This window comes from Sesamum indicum, linkage group LG3 (assembly GCF_000512975.1).
Source record: "Sesamum indicum cultivar Zhongzhi No. 13 linkage group LG3, S_indicum_v1.0, whole genome shotgun sequence".
NCBI lineage: Eukaryota > Viridiplantae > Streptophyta > Magnoliopsida > Lamiales > Pedaliaceae > Sesamum > Sesamum indicum.
The window spans coordinates 24,339,370-24,361,380 of NC_026147.1; the positions used below are offsets into that span (position 1 = coordinate 24,339,370).

Consider the following 22,011-nt stretch of genomic DNA (forward strand, 5'->3'; position numbering starts at 1 on the left):
AAAACTTTTGGTGTAATATGATATAGTAATTTGTGATGCTTAATCGTTTTTATAATTTTACTAATTTATTGAGAATTTTTTAAGCATGTATAACATATTTGCTTCGTATTGCTATATTGAGAATTTTTTAAGCATGTACAACATATTTGCTTCGTATCGCCCGACAATATCCTGATACGCGGCGACCGATGTTGAACAATACCAGAAGATATACGCTGATACCGCGACTTTGAACCATGAATATCTGGAATGGGGATCACTCTCACCATGGCCCTTATTTTCAGAAGGTTGAAGGATATTCTCCATAATTCCCCTGATTTGCCTTATATTTCTTCTTCAATGAATGATATGTATGTCTCATAGCTTAGTTTTCAAAGTGAAGGTATTATGAATTGATATGTTCATGCACTTAAACAATAGCCTCAGTTATGCTTTAGAAAAAGAAAAATTGAAATGTGGATGGCACTCCTTTTCTATTAATTCAATGCTGTCTTTACTGATAGGCTGATCAGAATGTGGAAGGCAATGCTCAAGTGCCATCAGAAGCAGTTTCAAGCTATCATGGAGAGTAAATGTGTAGGCTCAAAGTGAACACTGCTGGTCTCCAAGCAGATTCAAGCTCATCCATGGCTGCCAGTGAGCTTGAAAAGGAGCTTCGTGTCTGGTGCCATCATTTCAAAGATTGGATTGGCCTTCACGGTCTTATGTTGAATCTTTGAATGGGCGGCTTTTGCACTGTCTTTAATTTGAACCAGAAGAGACTCCTGATGGAACTGCACCCTGCTCCCAAGGCCAGCTTGGAGCTCCTCCCATTTTCATAGTTTGCAATGATTGGCACCAAGCAATGGGAGCCATCTCCGAGGGAAGGGTGGTAATGCCCTGAATGCCTTTGCTGCTAGCTTACATCAATTATGGAAAAAACAAGATGAGGAGGGGCATCAAAGGCTTAAACCAGAATCTTTCAAAGGATTATGAGAAACTGCTCAGGACGCGTCTAGTGGAGAGGGAAAATGGAGCAAAAACAAGATGCAATGTCAGACTCAGCTGGATTATTTACGTCCCATTAGGTAGTGGAGTATTCCGACTAGATGATCAAAAGTTGAGCTTGGAGTCTTTGAAGCTGAGATTGGCTGAAGAGAGAATAAAGCATAAGGATGCCATAAAGTTGGTGGGGGATGCAGCTGCTAGTAGTTTACAAGGGGGCTTAGTTCCAATTTTTAAGGCATTGGAGAACTACACTTCAGAAGCTCTGAAAGCACATGAACACGTTAGGTTACAGCATCCTCTGCAAAGCTTATAGTAAACGTAAATCATCGAATTGCTGCATATAAAATATACAAGAAGCTATACATGAGACAAGTATGTTAGTCGAGGATGTAATAGTCGAAGATGGTTCTCTTTCACTTCTCAAAAATGAGGGAACACCTCAACAAACACAAGACATCCAATCATCGGGTCATATCTATTTCAAATTTTCACCAGCAAGGAAATATCAAACACCTTGTTGGAACCAAGAGGCTAGAAGATGTGAAACAAGACACATGCCATTCAGAGGGGCTGCTTATGCGCTTCTTAACACCACAACTGGCAGCGAAGGTTCATTCCATCATTTGCCGTGTGCCTTCTAGAAGTGAATTGGTAGGATTTTGTAGATAAAAAGATTCATTTATTGGTTTATTTGTTGTCTAGTTAAGGCGCCGGTGTCCGAGAGCCAAAATATTAGCTTGAGATTTACAGAAACATCTTTTCAGCTGAATTGGTAGGATTTTGTAGATAAAAAGATTCATTTATTGGTTTATTGATTGTCTAGTTTAGGTGCCCGTGTCGAGAACCAAAATATTAGCTTGAGATTTACAGAAACATCTTTTCTTGCTGACTTCATTTGTCCTTGGATCCATGGTATCAACATTGTCAGTTAGTGGTGTTATGAATATTTATCCCTGCGTAGAGCAACTTAAGTATTACACTGTTTCTTTAATTGCTCCACAATTTCAACTTTGCACATCTCAGTTTCTTGCTCCATAATACACGTGGGGTTCTCTTGCCCGGGCATGCATTCAGGAAACAGTTGAACAAAAACAAGAATTACAGAAATACATATGAGACGCATTTGCTGTAGGAGTACATCTGAAGAGACCAAATACATAAAGATGGAGTCTCCGGCCCCCGTTGCTTATTATAGCTTCCAACATTATATCTTTATTGAACTTTGCATCTCTAGTAGTTGGATATATCATCAAACAGCTCGGCTAGCTGCTTGTTTTCCTCTCTTCTTTCACCTTTCCCCAGTCATGGATTCTCAGGTGCAACTCCGCAGCAGCGATCAAGAAATGAACCGCCTGGATTGGAGACAGGATGTCGACAATGCTTTTGAGTGTTTTCAGCCTCAGATTGTCAGCACTCTGCACAACCAACTGTAAATCTTTCTCCTTGTGCTTCAGAGTCGAGTCCACTGCTCGAGCCATCTTGCTGTTATTACTCTGACCCCCTTGCGTCCGAGCTAGCTCGGACACATCATGGCTCAGCTCAACCATCTCCCAGTCAGCCGCTCTCTCCTGCCGCTTAGCCACTTTTTCAGATATCTCCCTCTCTTGCTGGATTGTGATTCTCTGCAACTTGTCCATGCGGCTGAGTTGGGCCGATGACAAGTCGCTCAAATCGCCCATATCCACACCCTTGGTCAGCTCGGAAAGCTTGGCCTCGAGTTGCAGGCCGGATTTGGAGTAGAGAAGGTGAAATGCAGCGGATGGCCTCCATCCACCAACCCAATTGAAAGCAACCTCTAAGCCAGTCTTCCATGGGGCCGACAATATGAGAAGAACATCTGTTTTGATACTCTTTGATTTGACCCTATAATACTCTTCGTAGTGAGATATTACACGGTCCACCAAAGCAGGAAAAGATGACGAAGGTGAAGGTTTTGTTGCAGTAGTGATGAGGTCGTGGAGATGGAGGTTTTGCTTTTCTTTCCACCTTATATAGAATTCTTCAAAGTTTTTTCGATCTAACACTGTCCCATTCTCGAGCGCCAATGCCATCTTGCTGTGTGCGACCGAGAGACCGTTCTGGTGTGTGTACGAGGATCAGTGAGTGATATTGGAGGAATTCAGAGTAGCTTGGTTGGTTGTTTATAGGCAACGTTTGCTAAGAACTGAAGTAAAAGATGTGAAGTATAGAAAGAGTTTGCATGAATGCAATGCAAGGAAGTTGGTTATTAATATTTATAGATAGATAGAGGAAATGGATAGGATACAAGAAAGGGTATGGTTCGCTTTTGTAGGTCAGAATGGGATACAGTATAGAATGCGTAGATAGCGAAAAAAACCCATTAAAAACGGGATACGTATGCAGTAACAAGTTTTCAGAATGTCGGGCTCTCTCAACCATGACTCTTAACAACGCTGTTAGTGAGACACGGATGCGTCGACGCTACGCATAATGTTGTGTGTTGGATAGAGTTGAATTCCGGGTCCCGATGGTCTGCTAGGTTTTTAGAATTACGAGGATTTTGAGATCCACTGGTATTTGTTCATAAGGTCGTCATCTATTCATTTGCATTTTACACCAATGCACTTCAATCTTCAATTCATCGTCGTCATAATAAGACACTTTCTTCCCACCTTAACCCATGAATCTGTTCGTGTCGTGTCGGCCTTAGCGTTTAGATTCTTGAATGTGAAGAAAAATTTTGATGAGTTACTTGTAATTGAAGTTTATCAATATTTTCAATCATATCTAACTGATCTAAATTTTCTTTCTTTTTTTCAGAAAATACTATTAATAAAAGTCTTGAATGAGTTTCCTTAATTATATAATATATATATATATATATATCATATAATCAATGTAAAGGAGATTATCTTACATCAATTTTTAACCTAAATAGAATAAATTCTTATGGTGAGCAGTGAACCACAAATTTGTAGAAGAAGTGATTTTGCAGAATGCACAAAAATGCTCAACTTTCTCCTAATTACCTTCATTTTATTCAAAACTTTATTAGTTTTTTTCTTATTTATCAATAAGAACATTAATTGAACTATAACTTCCTCATAGGTGTAGTTTCAACGTTGGATTTAAAAAGAATAATAATTAAATTTACATATGTATCAATATTATCTATTTGAAATTCATAATTTTAACACATATTTTCAAATATTGAATTAATTTCTGAATTGAATACTTTTGATCAAATGCTATTTTGTGAATATGTTGAAATTCTTTTTTTTATTATGATTATAATAAATTAGTAACTTATTTTGTTTAATTAATAAGTAATTGTATTTAATTTAGGCCATCAATTTTGAAACTTTGATTAAGTGAACATATTTTAACATCGATTCTATTACTATATTTTTCATATATACAACTTAAGAGGGAACGATCATGTTTAGTCAACCAATATTAAATAGTCTCATTAGCTGGTCATTGATTAAAAATGCAATAAGTTAATAACTATTTTTAAAATATATAATTATAGTTAATTTAGAGCATTAATATGAAGTATTAATTATATTACAATATTTTAATTATTCATTCCATTTTTGCGTTTTTCCATGTATACAGCCTAAGAGGGATGGGCTTTAAAAATCTTATGAGTTTGTTCTCTTATTTTCAAGAAATAAAAAAATTGAATGGCTTAAATTTAGATTGAATTTTCATTAAAATTTATTAGGCTGCTGTAAAATAGCATATATACAATTAGGGGTTTAAATTCCTATAATTTTGCATAAAAAAGTGGGATCAATTAAGAAACTCTCTCTTTCAAAATAATAATAATAATAGTAATCATAATACTCCAAATAAGAATTCCTGTTAATAATTTACACACTATCACTGTCGTGGTTAACCTTAGTTAGTTGCAGTGATTGTGCATACATAATTAAATTAAAATGGTAGGTAGGTAGGTAGCTAGGACACAGGCAATTCTTGGACTCGGGGCCTTCTGTCGGAGAGATCCGAAGTTGTGGAGAATGTCTTCCTCTTGTTAGTATTATTGTTACTGCAGTTGTTGTTATCGTTTTCGGTGTCTTCTTTGTTAGTGTTGTCGATGTTGCAGATGGAAGTAGTAGCAGCAGTAGTGTCGTCGTCGTCGTCGTCGTCATGGCAAGGATGCCCAACCGTATTGAGCAGATGCGAGTGAAGTTTCCTTAAATCCGATAGCTTCACAGGTTTCAACAGGAATTCTTCTGCACCTCCTTCCAAGCACCTGCACATGTAATCAATCAAATTAACACACCCCATTTTTCCATTAATAAACAAATCAAGTTTGAACGGATTTTTAACCAATTATTTTGAAATAAACACGCATATGTATCATAATCAAATATATATATATATATATATCGGTTAATCAAATATATATATATATATATATCGGTATCGTGTTACTTATAATCAATCATCAAAAAACATTGATATATATGTAAATGACAAGGGGAGAAAAAGAGAGATGTAGTAGTTGAGGACATACATGTTGATTCTTGAAGGTACATTCTCGGACGACATAACTACAACAGGGATGTCTTTCCAGGTAGAGTCCTGCAACTCAAATATCAAATTTAATGTTAAGAGAAATGTGGCATGTGGTTACTTAATTAACCCAATAATATAATTAAGGTCTTGTTTTGAAGGGCTAATAATTAATAACCTTGATTCTTTTGAGCAAATCGTAACCACTGATTCCAGGCATGCTGTAATCTGTCATGATCAGGTTAACTTTCGATATCTGCAAAATAAATAATTCTAATCAATATTAGCTTGGAATTAGTGACAGATTTTTATGGGAAAAAGGCAGCAGCAGTTTAAATACAAAGGAGGAGGTTGTAACTGTACAGAAGAGAATTTTTACCAGCTTTTATTTAACTTTTACTACAGGTTTTCGTACGTTAACTCATGTCCTAATTTTCTAACATCCTTCCTTCAATCATGGACGTTGCAACTGAAACCTCTTTTAGGGGACTGCAAAAACCTAAAAAACCTTTATCTCTGCATATTATATAGTCAACTTTTCCTAATTAGGAGTAGTTAAAAATATATTTAATTATAAGAGTGTCTGAATTATAAAATTTAAAACATATATATATATATTATTTTTTTTTAAAGAAACTTTTAAAATCTTAACATATTATTTGGAAAGTTTATAATAAGCTCCTTATCTAAATTTTATAAATTTTAAGAAATTTTTAGTACATTTTATAAAATATGTTAAGAAGTTTTTTCTACTCACTCATCCAACATTCCCTGGCTTGCTAATTAATCTCCTATGTTAGAGGGGCAACTTTTCTCCCAAAAAAAATGATAATTAACACATACATTAATTAATAGATTTCCATGATTAATACTCAACCATATATATATATATATATATATATATATATTGCCACTCCAGCTTACTTATCCTTAATTATCTCAAAAACAATTGAAGCCTTAATTACTCCTTTGAATTGCTAAATATATACAGAGAGACAAAGAGAGAGTTAGTAGTATTAATCAAATTAATTTTCTATAATTGTTTCTTCATTACAGATCTGTGGAATAAACAATTCTGTAGAGAAATAGAACAAAACTGGAAAAGAAAAGGTATAAATTGATTTAAGTATCAAAATTCTGCCTACGTACGTACAGCAGTAAAAATGTTCCATGTACTTATACTGCAAAATTGAACCTTTGAAGTTAGAATATTCAAGATGTTGGGGCTTCAGTTTCTTTCATCTTTAACTGAAAAAACACTGTAAGAGAAATAAAAAGATAGCACTAATTTCTTACCTCTTGCTGAGATGACTTTGACGGATCAGACGCACAAGAAACTGTTGTGGATGATGATGATGCTGATCTTTCACATGATTCATTATTTTCCTCAATGTGTAGCAACCCCAGATACTCTAGAGCCTTATCTCCAGAATCCACACATGTAACTGCCCATCATACACATATAATTTTATATATGCTAAATCCAAAGATTCAAGAAAAATACTTACATATATATATATATAGAGAGAGAGAGAGAGAGAGGAAAGGAGAGAGAAAAACAGTGATGATCAAGAAAGTTTACTATCCCATGAAGAAATGCAAGTATTTTGATTATGGAAAAATTGTAGCTCAAATCGGGGTTATGGTATATTATGTATACCTTGATAGGAAGAAACCGTGAGGAGCCTTTCCAAGAGCTTTCTGTCAATATGACTATCATCCACAGCCAGAACATGAAAATGTTGCTGTTTTTCCTCCTCCTCATCATCATGTTCATATTCATGCTGCTGCTGTTGATGACTAATTGTGGAATCAGCTGCTGAATCTGAATCCATGAGATAATATTGACGAAGATTAGTGGTGTGTATATATATGGTTTAAAGATGATGGATCAGAGGGCTTGACCAAGTTAAATTAATTTGTTGTTGTTTGTGATGATGAAATTCAAGTGTGGGTGTGGGTGTGGGTGGATGGAGAGTGTCCGGGCGGGCGTAGGTTTTTATTGAGTAGTTGAGAAGCAAAATCTGCGTGTGCACAACATGTTATGTATTGTGTTTATTACTACACAGAAACAACAATAGATGGTGAGTGATCTTTCTCACTAGATTCTCTTTTCTCTTGCTACAACTACTCATGCTCCCATCCTCCTCCTGGGCCCCCCACTCTCTCTCTCTCTCTCTCTCTCTCTCTCTCTCTCTCTCTCTCTCTCTCCTTTTTAATTCAATTTGAATTTTCTATATTTATTATGTTTACTTCTAAATGAGGTTACATCTTATATAATTAATATTCCTTACAAATCTATACATATTTTCTCATGATATATGTTAATTATAGGAGTATGTATATATATATATATATATATATTGAATTTGGAATTGGGGAAGGGGTGTTGGACTTGTGAACACGCCGACTTAATTTTACGCTAAAAAGTGTAATATATAAAAAGATATTGGGAGGAATTTGAAGTTAAGATTGATGGGGAAAGCGTAAAAGGATATATATGTTAGGATTGATTTTCAAGGAGATGTTTGTGCTCATTTTTTTCTAAATAAGCTTATGATCATGTTTGATTTGGGAAAAGATCCCAATTTATGACTTTTGCGTCCATGTTAATTAAATATATGTATAATTTTATTAATTGCTCTTTTTTCACGCTTTTGGTTTTCTTTTTTTTTTTTAAAAAAAAAGAAAAGATTAAAACTCTCTCTCCCTCTATATATATATATATCACTTAATCAATTTAATAGAAACCCCACCAAGAACGGGTGAAATTTATATATCAAAACTACCTATGTACTAGTGTTTGGCAACAACCAATGATAGGTCTGATTCGTCCATATATATATACCTAATATAGAAAAATAAATTATGGTAGATGAGTACTACTAATTCTATTTATTAATTTTTCGGAAAATTTGAATTAATTCTTCTAGAAAGAGAAAAAAGAATATATGTATGTATGTATATATATAGGACCACCATCAAAGTAGAAATTGAGACCTTTTTTGACTGTATGAGGTCTCCACTTATGTTTGAACCACTTATGGGCTACATATTTGAATTCTAGGTCTTTTGTCCTATTATTATGGTGGTAGATTTTAATTAATATATCTCACTCTTCATATATATATATATATATAATTAATTACTGTTCCCATTAATATAATTATGTTCCCATTTACGTACATTTATTATGATCATCATGCTGCATAAAATGAAGCATAGCTATTAATTATGAAATCCACCCTATGATATGAAATTATAATAGAATTGATGTAACTAGCTAAGAGGAGGGTCCATGCATCAATGGTTTTCTTGAAATTAGGGGACATTATTTAGATAGGTTTCTGGGGTGAAATTAATTTATTGAACATGGCTCCCAAACTTTCTACTTAATTCACAACACTTTAATCCATTTTTAATTCCATCTAAATGCATTTATGACTTCAGCCGTTTTTGCAGGTGAACTTTAAATTATGGTTCGAGTCATACAAGTACAGATATATGTTTATTCTTTTAGTAATTTTTTGTTTTTTTATCCCGTTTGAATGCACTCTTTATAATTTGAATATATTGCATTATATTAATACGTGTATAAATACAAATTAATTAATATGTCTATATATATATAATATACTTATATTTATGATTTTTTTTTTTTTGGGCGGGGGGGGGGGGGGTTTGTTGGTTACTACACTTGTGGGCATACAGTGAGACAGAGCGTGGGTAGAGGATTGGATATGGAAGTTGGGAATCAATCCGAGCAATCTTGTGCAATTATATTGATGGAGACAAGAAAGAAAGAAAGGTACATGGGCGGGGACCCAGGAGCAAATATTTTCTAAATCAGTGTGGGGTCTTTTCAAAATATACAAATCTTTTGTGGTCCCTAAGTTGTGATGTAAAAATCTGGAATTAATGGAATCTGTCGTTGGGGAGGGGTGTGGGCTGCAATTATCGTAAAGTTTTTTCCCCTCTCATGCAAAAGACTGTGTTCAAAGTTTCTCCTTTCAGACTTTGCGGAAATTACTATTTGGGACCCCTACTTTTCTTGTCTGCCACGTGTTGACTCCTAAATGTTTAGGCTCCATCATGAGGCCGACAACAGGACTGCCAACCAAATCCGCCGTGTGAGCCGCTAGATCACGGCAGTTATTTTGGGCTTTTCTTTTTCGTTTTCCTTTTTTTTTTTCCCCTTTTCTTTTCAGACTCAATTTATTAATTCTTGCGCATGTGTTTTATACATGTGTTTAAATAATTTTACGTGCCATTATATTATTGATCGTATTATGACATAGACCTTGTTCACCATTAATGACGTGCACTGCACGAAACAAGAAAAATAATATTAAAACAATGGAGAAAATCATCTTATTCTGTATCATTCAATTTCACGTACAAAAAAAAAATATAAATATCTAATCAAGAAGTGAAAATATTTGATGAGAAAAAGTCTTTTTCTACACGTAAATTAGACATAATTAAAATACTTATAAAAAATAATTTTATATTAAAAGTAAATTACATCAATAGTTCTAGAGCTTAGATCTAATAACACAAACACATTCAATCTCTACAAATTATAAATATATGCCATATTTAGAAACAAAATGACACTCCTATAGAAAACATACTTGTAATTTTTATAAAAATATAAAAAATATTTATATAAAAAGACTTAATTTAAAAAAAATAGTAATATAATATAGGATTTAAAGTCATAATAATTTCGAAAAATGCAATTGTCCAATCAAGAAAAGCTCCCTACAAGAAGCGTGCAAAAGTGTTGGGTGGGGGATGATATTATGTTTTGCAAAAGGGATGGAGACACAGTTTGGATAGGCCATAGCCAATAAAAATAGGCGATTGGGAAATCATAGTAACACCAATCCAATCCCATAATAAATCTTTTGTGTGGGAAATCTAATCTTGTTAAACAAAAGCAAAGCGCGTTCCTTTGTTGGTAGCGACTTTTCTTCCACAATCTTGGATTGACTCATGACTAAGATGCGCTTTTCTCTTTTTGATTAGTTAAATCTTTGACTAAAAGAGGTGAATGATATGGGACCATATATATATATATATATATATATATATATATATAGCCAAATATTGACCAATCCCAATACTTTTTCCACTAATCGGGTCATATTTAGAGAGTTGGCTTTCTTCTCATATACATCCATTCCTGAGAGTTGGACCCCACTTGCTTTTCTTGCCCAAGATACCATTTGTCAATTGGAACAGCGTTGTTTCATTTTTTTTTTGTTGTCTTACATAAAATTAATAATATTACAAAACTACTTTAAATTACATATATTCATAGTTTTAATTTCGAGTTTATTTATAAGCTCTTAACTTTATTCACTAAATTAAAACATCATTAATTATTATAAAAAAAAAAAAACTCATGAACTCGGAATTTAGATACGTAGGTAGTGAGTTTTGTACGGGATGTATTTGTTGCTCTGTCACTTTTTCATCCTTTGTGAAAACCCTTTTGGGTGGACTGAGAATCCAACAGAAGTGGGCTCTCATTCTTTCATCTTTTATTCCTACAGACAAAACCAAAAAAAACAAATAAATTGGAATGAGTAAAATAGTTCTGTTGGAATTTTTAGGCCCAAAGCCTGTTTTGTATAAGTAGTAGTCCAAGAAGGACATTGAGTAGGGATTTCACTTCACATAAATTATTTTATAAGGCCCCTTTTATTTTGAGATATGACTTAAATTGTTTATGTTATTTAAAAGAAATTGTGATTTGTACCCGACTTGGGGATAAATACTAAACCCTTATGATACAATTTTCTCCAATTTTAACTATAGTCGCTTCTATCCTATCCTTCAGGATAAATTATCCAAGTCGTTATCATATCCACTTGTTCAAATATGTGGAGTGAAATACTCCCACAGAAAAGAGTGAAAGTGCATAGTAAAGCTTCATCTTTTACTGCTTATTTTCCCTTGATAACATACTCATGAGATTCGATTTTCATAAGTCATCTATTGCTTGATGTTTAGGCTCGGGTATGGGGAAGGAGCTTGGGACTTGCGTAAAGTAACATGTGTCGGACTTGATTCGACGTGAGCACTTCAATGCCCAAGTCAGGTTGTCGTATAGAAATAAATAGCGAATGTAAGTTTTTAAATCGTTACCTTAATCATCTCAAATGTCAGGATTTTCATATTTAAGGCCAGTTATATAGACAACACTGTGTCAAGGCGATGCTGCCCCGTATTCCCCATCTTTTACTTTTTGCTGACCTATGTATTTCATTGGACCTTTACTTCTATAGGCCCATATCACTTATAAAATATTTTGAACTTGATTTAATGTATTGGACCTCACTTATTTTATTTTCATCACATACCAAACTTTGAAATTCCAAACTATTCTTTTCCTTCTATGCCTCTCCTCTTATCCATAGCCATAGGTAATTTCTCTTTTACTTTTTTCCATTTCTTCCACCTTTCTTGAAAAATTTTAGTTTTTTCCTACATTCATGTATTCTTGATCCAATTTCTTTGTATTTGTCTTGACATTCAGTTGACAACTTAGTTGAAATACCCACAAAATTCTTGGAACTGGAAATTTTCTTATGCTATAATTGGTCTCATCATTTCATAGGAACAATTATTATTTATGTTATGGGACTACCAAGTTGCACCTAAAATCAGTAGCCGCCCTGCATGGAAATGAGATCTATACCCTGCAATTTACAGCATTTGCCCCAGTTCTAGTATGCAGATTTACATGAGAAAATGTTAAAAGAAAAGAACAAATAAATACTCTAATGCTTCTCAACAAGGAACGTAACTTAACCGATTTCCACTTTTTAACTAAGTAAGAAAAGTTTTGTCTTGACGAAGCATGCTGATTGAGACACTACGCTCGTGTAGATATCTCTCGGCGATGGCTGCATGAGTTGCTGCGCCTGCCGGAAGGGCATTTTCGTCGATCATGAAATGCGGTGAGTGTGCTGAGTGCACGGATCCTATGGTTTCATTCTTGATCCCGATGAAGAAGAAGGATGCGGGGATCACCTCAGAGTAGAATGAGAAGTCCTCAGAACCCATTAATGGCTGGACCACCTTGAAGTTTGTCGGCCCTACCAGATCAACGGCAGCCCTCTTCACGTGTTCATACATCCGGTCATCATTCACCATCGGCGGGTAGATTGAGTCTGTGTTCTTGAAGAAGTTCACTGTTGCCGAGCATCCATAGACACTGGCTTGAGCTACGATTACCTGTTACGAGGTGCTTAAGATCTCCACGAGTTTGCTAGATCTGTAGTATGGTGGAAACAGAAACTGTGGAGTATAAATGTAATTACCTCTTGGATTCTTTTGAGAAGGTGGTGGAAGGTCGTGTTGCAAAAAGCTCTAAAGGTGCCCCCAAACTCCACCATGTTTGGTATCACATCAACATCATCTCCACTGTTGAAGAAAGTAACAGATATCACCTGTGGAATGAATGACACAAAATTCAAATAGTAATCAGTTCTCTTTATTGTTGGTTCGCGCAAACTTAGGGGGGATCTTTGGTCAATCCAAGCTATTTTTGTATAGCAAGATACATGTACGGCGGGCCCCATGTAGATCCCGTCTTATCATTGATTGTGGTTACCTCGGCTGCCAGAGTTGCCGACCTAGGAAGAATTCGGCCAAGAGACACGATTGGTACGTAGGGCACAGAGCAACTTCTGTTGAATGGTCCATGTGCCCGGACTAGGCAGCCACTTGAAGGGCTAATAATATATAGCACACCATCTCACAAAGAAATTAAAGGCAATTTAGGAATAAACAAATTTTCAAGTTGTACCTACCTGAGAGTCCAGCGGATTTGCTTCCCGAGATATAATGCCCTGTAAACTGATAACTGCTGCTGACGCAGCCAGGACAGTGTCTGCCGAGTGACACAGATTCAGGGCTCGGCTCTGTTCAGCAGTAATAACAGCCTTGAAGAAGCCACAACCAGCAAGCAAAGGGCCCGATCTTGACCCAATGACGGCTGTAGGGAGCAGATGGGACACATGCATTGCGAATATAGCCTCAACATCTTCAAGTGCACCCTCTCTTATCATTCTCTTGGCTCCATTGCCGGCCTCCTCAGCCGGCTGAAACAGAAGTATCACAGTCCCCTGTCATGAGAAACAAAATTAGTATATCAAGCAAAAACGGATATTTTTTCAAGTTTAGCACTAATATTATAATTCAAAAGATGAAATTAACTCCAGCTAAGCTAATAAAGGGAATAAGGTACTGATCCTCCCAAAACTAGCGGACCTAATTAAAGTTTTCGGTTCAAGTCTCGTCGAGCAACAACAAAGTTAACATATCAACGCCGTCTATACAAAGTGATTCCCCTCTATATCACCAAGCAGACTGAATTGAACTGTTGACAGTAGGTTTACCTTTAACCGTAAAAGCAGACATTTCACTATAATAGTCCAATATTCTCCAAAAACCAAACGATATCCACTCAATATGGAGAGAAGATTAATTCTTGATTCTTGTATGCGAAATAAAAGAATAAACGTACAAGCACCAAGCTAATTAGCACAAACACCATTACAATAGATGCAACTTGGACAATCCGTATCATCTAGAAGCCTCATTTGGCTAAACAAACATTACATTCAGCAGCAAAATGCACATAAACTTCTAATGGAGCAACTAAATGAACCTTTAAGTGTTCTTCACGGGCCTTCAAAATCTTGGCCGCACCTATGAGCATAGCTACATGTGCGTCGTGTCCACACGCGTGCATTTTACCAGCATGCTTGCTTTTGTGCTCCCATTCAACAGCTTCCTGTGTGAAGACATCAAAAAGAGCTCAAATTCCCAGCTTTTTTTCACCCTTCCAAACTGTTCTCCAGGGAAAAATCAGCTGGACAACACACGGAATGTTTTATATCTAACACATAGACAAACCACAACAACAAAAGCAATGTCTACTTACTTCTATGGTCCCCACACCAGCCCAAACCGCCCACCTCAATAATTATTTCACATTTCTAACCACATGCATACAAAAAGAGACAGGAATCATCAATTTATAATTTCTTAAAGAAGAACCAAGGGATTAAAGTAAAACCTGAATTGGCAAAGCATCCATATCAGCCCTGATAGCCACAAAAGGCGGACTCCCGGTTCCAACCATTGCTCTAATCCCCGTTTTAGCCAATGGGAAACGGTAGCTTATATCCAGTTCATCCAATTCCCGGCGAATAAGCCGACTCGTCTCGACTTCTTCAAAAGCTAATTCCGGGTTCTCGTGGATTCTCCTTCGGACCGATTTTATCCATTTTACATTCTCGGGTTTCTTGGCGATTTTCAAGATTTCTTCCGACCACTCCCTGCTCCAAACCCTGCCGTCTGTATCAAAATCCGGGACTAAAGATTTCATCCCTGATGATGACGACTGATTCTTGGATTCGACCTCGGGGGGATTGCTCAGAGATGAGACGGCCGATTTCAAGTAGGAAAAATCATGATGAGGGGATTTCGTGGAGGCTTTTTGTGGGCTGCTGCTGATCATGCAAGAAAGAATGAGAAAAAAAGACGGTAGCATTGATCTGAGATGAAAGAGCGATGAAAATTTATGAGAAATCTTCATTTCCAGTGAAAGATATCTGATTGTAGAGAGTATGCAGCTTACCGGGGAGAACAAGAATTCAAGACATCTAGAAAAATGGTAAGACTAAGACCCCAGGTTGGAAGAGAGGTTAACGTTACCGAGAAGGGGTTGAGAGAGAATAAACACGTGGGAATATATCACAAGGAATATTGAATTTGTAGATATATATATATATATATATGTCACGTTTACGTATACATGGAGAATAGGGTGCATATAAAATGGGATGGGACTATTGCGGTACTACTACTGACTGTTTGCAGAAAATCCTAGTCCAATTGAATCTGGTTGAGTTATATCAAATGCATAATTACTGCATGTGAATTTTGAATAATTTCTTACAACCTGTTTGATATAATTTTTCACGCTCTGGTTAGATGAATACATCATTAAATATATGATCAAACATAGATACCTATACTATTCACTAGCACTTATAAGTTCATTAATACATTAAAAATAGTTATTATGAATTTGCGATCCTTATTGTACCTTTTTAATTTTTGATATAAATCTTATCATTCAACAATAAAAGATCTAAAAATAAATAACTCAAAATGAGGTTGGCTAAGGTAAATATAAAATCGACCAAACCAATTATTGCAATAAGGGACCCTATTGGTGCATTTATTTATTTACTATAGTACGTATGTGATACGATGATAAAGTATATTGAAGCCGACAATATGTCGTACTAGTTTCTCATATATTCATATATAAGTTTTATATGAAATTGTAGGTAAGTGGGTCCCATTGCATGGGGTGTGGTCAAATTTTGAGCTCGTCCTCATTGGTATCTACTGTTCATAGCCATGTGCCTCCATTTGTCAAACTCTTCCAGAAAAGGAATTTTCAGAGATGCGTCGTTCTTGCTACCTATTCATTGATTAAACTTTCGTTTCTTGCTATATTTCCAATTAATAAATATTAAAAGTTTCTCTCAAATTATCTCGAAACTGTTATAAAAAAAAATTGTAAAGTTATAAAAACATACACGATAATTATAAAAATATTACTTTTCTTTTTTGAGTTCAAATCTATAATACACAAACACTTTAAAAAATTACACGATGCAGTTTCGAACACACGTAGAACAGGGCACTCTTCGGATAAGTATCAAACACGGCATCAACGATTACACGATGCAGTTTCGAACACACGTAGAACAGGGCACTCTTCGGATAAAAACACGGCACACGGCATCAACGTGTCCAAAAAAAAAAAAAAGGGACACAACACACGCCTGTTGGTATGCCCGGCACGTTTTGGGGAGTGCCCGACACGTTTTGAATTTTTTTCTTTTTTATAATTTAAAAAAAATTAGGTTTAATAAAAAATAAAAAAGATAATTAATTCCTTCCAAGACCCCAAGCGCGCCCACCATCAAGGACTCTTCAATCAAAATTAATCTTTATGCTGCTAGGCGGAGGGTGAATCCATGTAAACTGGTTTTCCAAAGGTAAGCATTGGGTCCATGTGATGTGAAGGCCACCAAGTAGCTGCAAGCAAATTCTACAACTTGCGAGGGGAGGAGAAAATCCTTATATGCAAGTTTCAGATTTCTTGTCCACCAAATGGTCCAACAAATGGTCCAACAAATCATGAGGAGTTTAAGCGAGAGATCAGTAATCCACTACTCCATAGACAGGGTCGGAGAATCAAGGATGTGCCATTAAATGTTGGATAGTTCCCATACTTGTCGTGCAAAAGTGCAGCGGAGAAAGGTGTGGATAGGAGTTTCAGTCACTGGCCTGCAAAGAGGGCAAGAGAACATGTCATAAGGCACACAATTTTGCAAATTGCTCGACATGGGGAGAATATTTCGAACAAATAGCCAAATAAAAACCTTCGCCTTGTTTCGCATAGGAGATTGTCACACGTTGCGCCATGTCTGTCTAGCCCAATGCATCCCACTAGAGAGTCGAGCACTAACCGTGGCAAGCTTCTCTTCTAATCAGAGCTCAGCTCGAGACGTCCCTGGAACCGACCAAGCTTTAGTAACAATATCTTCACAATCCGGTTCTTGGAGACAAGCTGCTTCAAAACCAATCATGTTCAGTTATTACACCATGTGAATACTTAAAGCCCAAATTATGTAAACCACACTCTTCCATTCGTATTTTAAAGCCTAAATTATGTGAATACTTAAAGCCCAAATTTCGTATCTTCCATTCCGCTTGCATAGGGTCACCTTCTTTTTTGGAATGTGCAAGGATTTCATTGAAGTCCCCAGTGTAAAGCCATAGCCGTACCGAGTGATGATGTAACTGATAAAGAAATTTCCAGAACTCAGGCTCGCCATAAATCCCTGTAAAGCGCCACCAGTCTCCCACCTTGTCTAATCTAATAGACACATCCATGTGGTAACTAGAAAATGATTGGAGTTGTACTTCCACGGATTTCTACCACAACAATGCCAGTCCCCTGCTTCTTCCTCTCGAATCAACACAACAACCAAACAAATTCAACCGTCTTTTTAAACGTTCAACACTTGGTCTCTACCAGAAAAACCAAGTGGGGGTTATTCGCTCTAAAGAGATCACGGGACCCTTTAACTGTCCAAGGGTTCCCTAACCCTTGACAATTGCGCATTAGGAAACATGGCGCCTGGTGGGGCTGCGGGGCAGCCTCCACCATAAAATTGAAAATCTCCGTAAGTGGACCATCAGTTCTATTTAGTTTTTCAGGATTAGGAAAATTTGCGGCATAGATGTCCTCATTTATTAATTTTCGCTTGGCTAGAAGACTAGGGCTGGGGTTAGGAGTAGGCTCAGTAGGGGGTGAGTTCTCTTGGTGTATTTACATTTCTGAGGGATGGAGGGAGCTCGGGGTTGACTACAGGAAGGTGTGGCAGATATAAGAGGGGGGGCTGAGTTAAGTGGAGACAGGCTCATGGAAACAGGGGAAATATCTAGAAATAGGGGAGGCGTTTATGTAGTTGAGGCAACAGATAATGAGGAGTTCAGGCTTGGGTCAGATATAGTAGATGGAAGAATAGGAGTGGAGCAAGATAAACGGGAGTAGATATGAGTGGAATTTGAGAAAGAGAAATACAGGATGCAACCTAGAGAATAGGCGAAGGTGCAGCTGGAGGTATAGGACTTGGGGGAGGATGAGCACAAGAGGACTCTGGGTTCTCGCTTGTTTTAGCAACTGGATGGGGGTTAGTCTCCCAAGATGGCGCTGCCTCTCTTAGTTTCAAACAAAGAGGCGAAAACCCCACTTCGAGAAGAGAATTGGGGTCAAGAGAGCAATGGCTGCACTTGGGGATCCTTGTTCTGTAGAAATGGGTCCTGTATTCCTACCGACCTACTTCTCTAAGCTAAGGACCATGCAGTGAGTTTTCTTCGGGGTCAACGAAGTCCGCTTGAAATCGGGACTCACACCACTTTGAAATATGCCCGAGTTTCCCACATAAGTAGCAGAAATTGGGGAATTATTCATGAATAAAGGTCAACAATATGGTCATCACCCAAAACAGTCAGAATCTTCAATGCTTGAGGCAGGGGCTTCATAAAATCAATAGCTACATGAAGACACATGAAAGAACCCCTTGACTGCGGGCCTTTTGATAAATCACAGTCCTTGAGACAACCAATTTTCACATCAATGAAGCCAGCAACTTCAGTGTTCATCTTTCCAAGCGGCAAATCGTGAATTCAAATATAGAAATCACACCCAAATAAGGTCCACATTAGCTAGGTTTTCATCTTCCTACGCCGTGGCTAACATAATAAGGTTCTTCTCAAAAGCCCACGAACCACTCACAAGTACTCAGTCCCGATCAAATGAATGAAAAAATTTCAGTAGAAATCGATCGTTTTCAGGGAATGTGATCTCCATGCCCTTGGATGGATTCAGAGAAGTCTAGAGAATGATTTTCAAGGCATCCACATGATTTTGTGCGATAAGATGGAACCAACAGTAACCTTTTCCGAGTCAGAATGCCAAACTCCCACCGGCAAAACCACACCCATCTCCTCCTCTTCCGTCAGAACCAAAGAGCGCCCTAATCGGGTTGTTTCTGCCTCCATCCGATGATATCAAGAGTAGATAGAGGAGGCCCCCGATCACAACAAATAAAAGGACGTAGAGAACCTGCATAAACCACACACAAAAGACCAAAAAGCGACTAAGACAGATTTTGATAAGAGTAAACAGCTGCAGTTTCTATCTAAGGAAAGAGACTAGCTATAGAGAAAGCTGAAAATGGAAAGGGGATTGAAGGCAAAAGAAAAGCCACAAGAAAAGCTGACAAAAGAAGAGGAAAACAATAAAGAAAAAACGAATTGAGAGAGAGCACGCAAGAATGCTTAGTTGGTTAGCAGCAAAATCGATGATAACGTCATCTAGCCGCCTAAGAGGAGGATGGGTGCTGCCAAAACCCTAAGAAAAGGGAAAAAGAAACACCCATTAGAGGGAAAACAACTCTCATACGAGAGAATTATGATATAGGGTTAATGCGAAAATTATGATATAGGGCTAAACAACTATACTTGTTTTGTATCGGGCTAATAAGATATAGAGAATTTCATTTGTTTTTTCATTAATCTTTAATTATTTTTTATTAAATATTTTTATCCACCTGCCTATTGCCTTGAGCAATTATTCAGGAATTAATTATACTTTCAACTCTTAAAGTAGATTTATGATTGCATTCATTCCTTTAAATTATAAAAAGGTAACAAAAAAACTACTCCTAATATATAACATTGATCATAATTTTTAGTACGGACATTTCTTATTATTTAGCCCCTTAAATTAAAATATATTTATTACAATCATTTTCTTGTATGTAAGACACTTTGAATTATTATACAATTTTTACTAGTGGAATAATATTCCCCACATCATTAAAAAAACATGAGTTTTTTCAACTTATCTTTCATTAGTAAAATATTTCAATTTCATTAATTTTAACTATTAAGAATTATAGTGAGATCTATTTAAAAAATGAGAAATTATTACGGTGCATTAAGAATATTTAAGTGGGATGAAAAGTAAAAAATAGTAAATTAATAGAAAAGATTTGACTTTTTAAAAATAAGTTAAGAATTTCTTATTTTTCTTAAATAGCTCTTAAAATCTTATTTTTCTTCAATGTATAATTTTTTTCAAAAAAGAAAAAACTTACCAAATATTTTTTTATTTTATAAATTTTAAAAACGTTTTTTATAAAATACTTTAAAAAACTTATAAACTTGTAGTAAAAATTAGAAATTAAATCCCACCACACTAATATTTCCCTGGATAGGTCACCATCACAAACATTCCTACAATTCTCAACCACACTCATAGCATATGGCTAACACACTTTTGGCCACATAGAAAAATGTAGAACATGACCTAAACCTTGTCATCCATACTAACTAACAAAGATCAGATCTCCATGAATGAAATTAAGCATTTCTCTTTTATTTTCTTAACTAAGAAATGGAAAATGCTCATACATTTACATTATTCAATCTTCTTCCTCATCGGTCACGAACTTTCCAGTTCCAGGGTTAATGGCAGCTACGAAGAAGAAGAGTATGTTGAACAACAGAAGGGGTTCGATCTCGTTGATGGGGACTCCCGTCTCGATATTCAGCTGAGCTAGAGCTCCTTTTCCAGTGACAATCTCTCCGATGATTGAGAATGCTATCCCGAGTTGGGCCAATCGGCCAACAAACAGCTCGTTTGCTTTTGTGAATCCGAATAAAGGGCCTGTACGTACATAATTCATGCATGTCATCAACTGGTGCAATTACTCAAAGATTAAGGAATAGAAAAGACTAATTAGGTGAATTCTTGATTTATAACTACCATCTCCAAGACCCAAAGCAGCTCTGAAGCCCTTTCCAGGGGGTATAACAGCCTTTTCGAGTCCGGTTGGCTCGTCGACGAACCGGCCACGGTCTCCCAGTGCTCCGATGGCTCCAAGAAGGTTGAAAAGGATGAAGAATAGAAGAAGGGGCTCAGCCTCATAGATTGGGATTCCAGTTTCTAAGTTCAGTTGTGCTAGAATTCCCTTCCCTGTAATAGCTTCTCCCAGTAAGGATGCCTGCACAACATTACATTACTTAATATCATTTCTCTCTCTCTCTCACTTTATTGACGTGGTTTGGCTCGAATTTGATCCAATTACACGATAAATGTAATATTCTAATAGTATAATTGGTATGTAATTTTGACCAATCACGTGATAAAGTATATTGTAATAGTTTTGGTTAGGCCAAACTTAATTTTGGTAAGAATTTTGCTTCTCTAAAGTATATATTAATAAAACAATTTTGAACGACAGTAAAAATAAAAAAATATATTCGGAACTACGTAAATACATGTTTTCTGTTTGATGTTTAAACAAAATTTAAACTGATTTTCTAACATTCAGTGGACTACACATAGGTAGATATTGATATGTCAATGATGCAATAAGTAGTAAAAGCAGGAAGAAGATGGTGGGAGAAATAGATGAACTGACCGCAAAACCAATCATGGCAACACGACCCACAAAGAGCTCATTCTGCTTGGTAAAACCAATTCCTCCGGATGTCCCGAAGATGCCATCTTCCACCTTTGGCTTCTCCACAACTTTCTTAGCAGGAGGGGCCTTTGTTTTCGACTTGAAAAGAGCAACAGTTGTGGATGAAGGTAAATGGGATGATGATGTGGTTCTTGTTCTTGGGGGCAAAAGAAAGTGAGAAAAGGGCTTTGGTTTGAGTGTATGAATCAGGAGTTGCTCCCCTTTGACATGGCCGGATACATTTGCAGTGAGCAGCATTGTCTGAGCCATGTTTGGCTGCTGCTGTATCTGTGCGTGTGATGGAAGAACAATATTGTTATTAATTTGAGGAAAAATGTATGGCATTAATTGGAAATGTTTATAGGAAGAATGGTTAGGGGTTAAGGTTAGTGCT

The 22,011-nt window shown here is 36.4% G+C and overlaps 4 protein-coding genes across 5 annotated transcripts; all 4 read right to left on the reverse strand.

The window, feature by feature from the left end:
• LOC105159607 (protein DOG1-like 3) lies at positions 2,086 to 3,226 on the reverse strand. The gene has a single exon (XM_011076720.2). The coding sequence runs from the start codon at positions 3,036 to 3,038 to the stop codon at positions 2,250 to 2,252; it is 789 nt and encodes a 262-aa protein (XP_011075022.1). The 5' UTR covers positions 3,039 to 3,226; the 3' UTR covers positions 2,086 to 2,249.
• Positions 4,744 to 7,567, reverse strand: LOC105159462 (two-component response regulator ORR9). The gene is made up of 5 exons (XM_011076540.2): positions 7,133 to 7,567; positions 6,769 to 6,917; positions 5,651 to 5,728; positions 5,474 to 5,541; positions 4,744 to 5,209 (listed from the first exon to the last, which is right to left on the reverse strand). The coding sequence occupies exons 1-5, from the start codon at positions 7,305 to 7,307 to the stop codon at positions 4,912 to 4,914; spliced, it is 768 nt and encodes a 255-aa protein (XP_011074842.1). The 5' UTR covers positions 7,308 to 7,567; the 3' UTR covers positions 4,744 to 4,911.
• Positions 12,062 to 15,287, reverse strand: LOC105159463 (IAA-amino acid hydrolase ILR1-like 6). Of its 2 annotated transcripts, XM_011076541.2 has the most exons (6): positions 15,134 to 15,237; positions 14,570 to 15,050; positions 14,159 to 14,284; positions 13,299 to 13,613; positions 12,807 to 12,935; positions 12,062 to 12,720 (listed from the first exon to the last, which is right to left on the reverse strand). In XM_011076541.2, exons 2-6 carry the CDS (start codon positions 15,044 to 15,046, stop codon positions 12,313 to 12,315), a joined length of 1,455 nt encoding a protein of 484 aa, XP_011074843.1. In that variant the 5' UTR covers positions 15,047 to 15,050; positions 15,134 to 15,237; the 3' UTR covers positions 12,062 to 12,312. The 2 variants fall into 2 exon arrangements, with proteins under 2 accessions (XP_011074843.1, XP_020548005.1); XM_020692346.1 differs by having other exon boundaries at positions 12,063 to 12,720; positions 14,570 to 15,287.
• Positions 20,326 to 22,011, reverse strand: LOC105159464 (photosystem II 22 kDa protein, chloroplastic). The gene is made up of 3 exons (XM_011076542.2): positions 21,576 to 22,011; positions 20,918 to 21,155; positions 20,326 to 20,818 (listed from the first exon to the last, which is right to left on the reverse strand). Exons 1-3 carry the CDS (start codon positions 21,960 to 21,962, stop codon positions 20,574 to 20,576), a joined length of 870 nt encoding a protein of 289 aa, XP_011074844.1. The 5' UTR covers positions 21,963 to 22,011; the 3' UTR covers positions 20,326 to 20,573.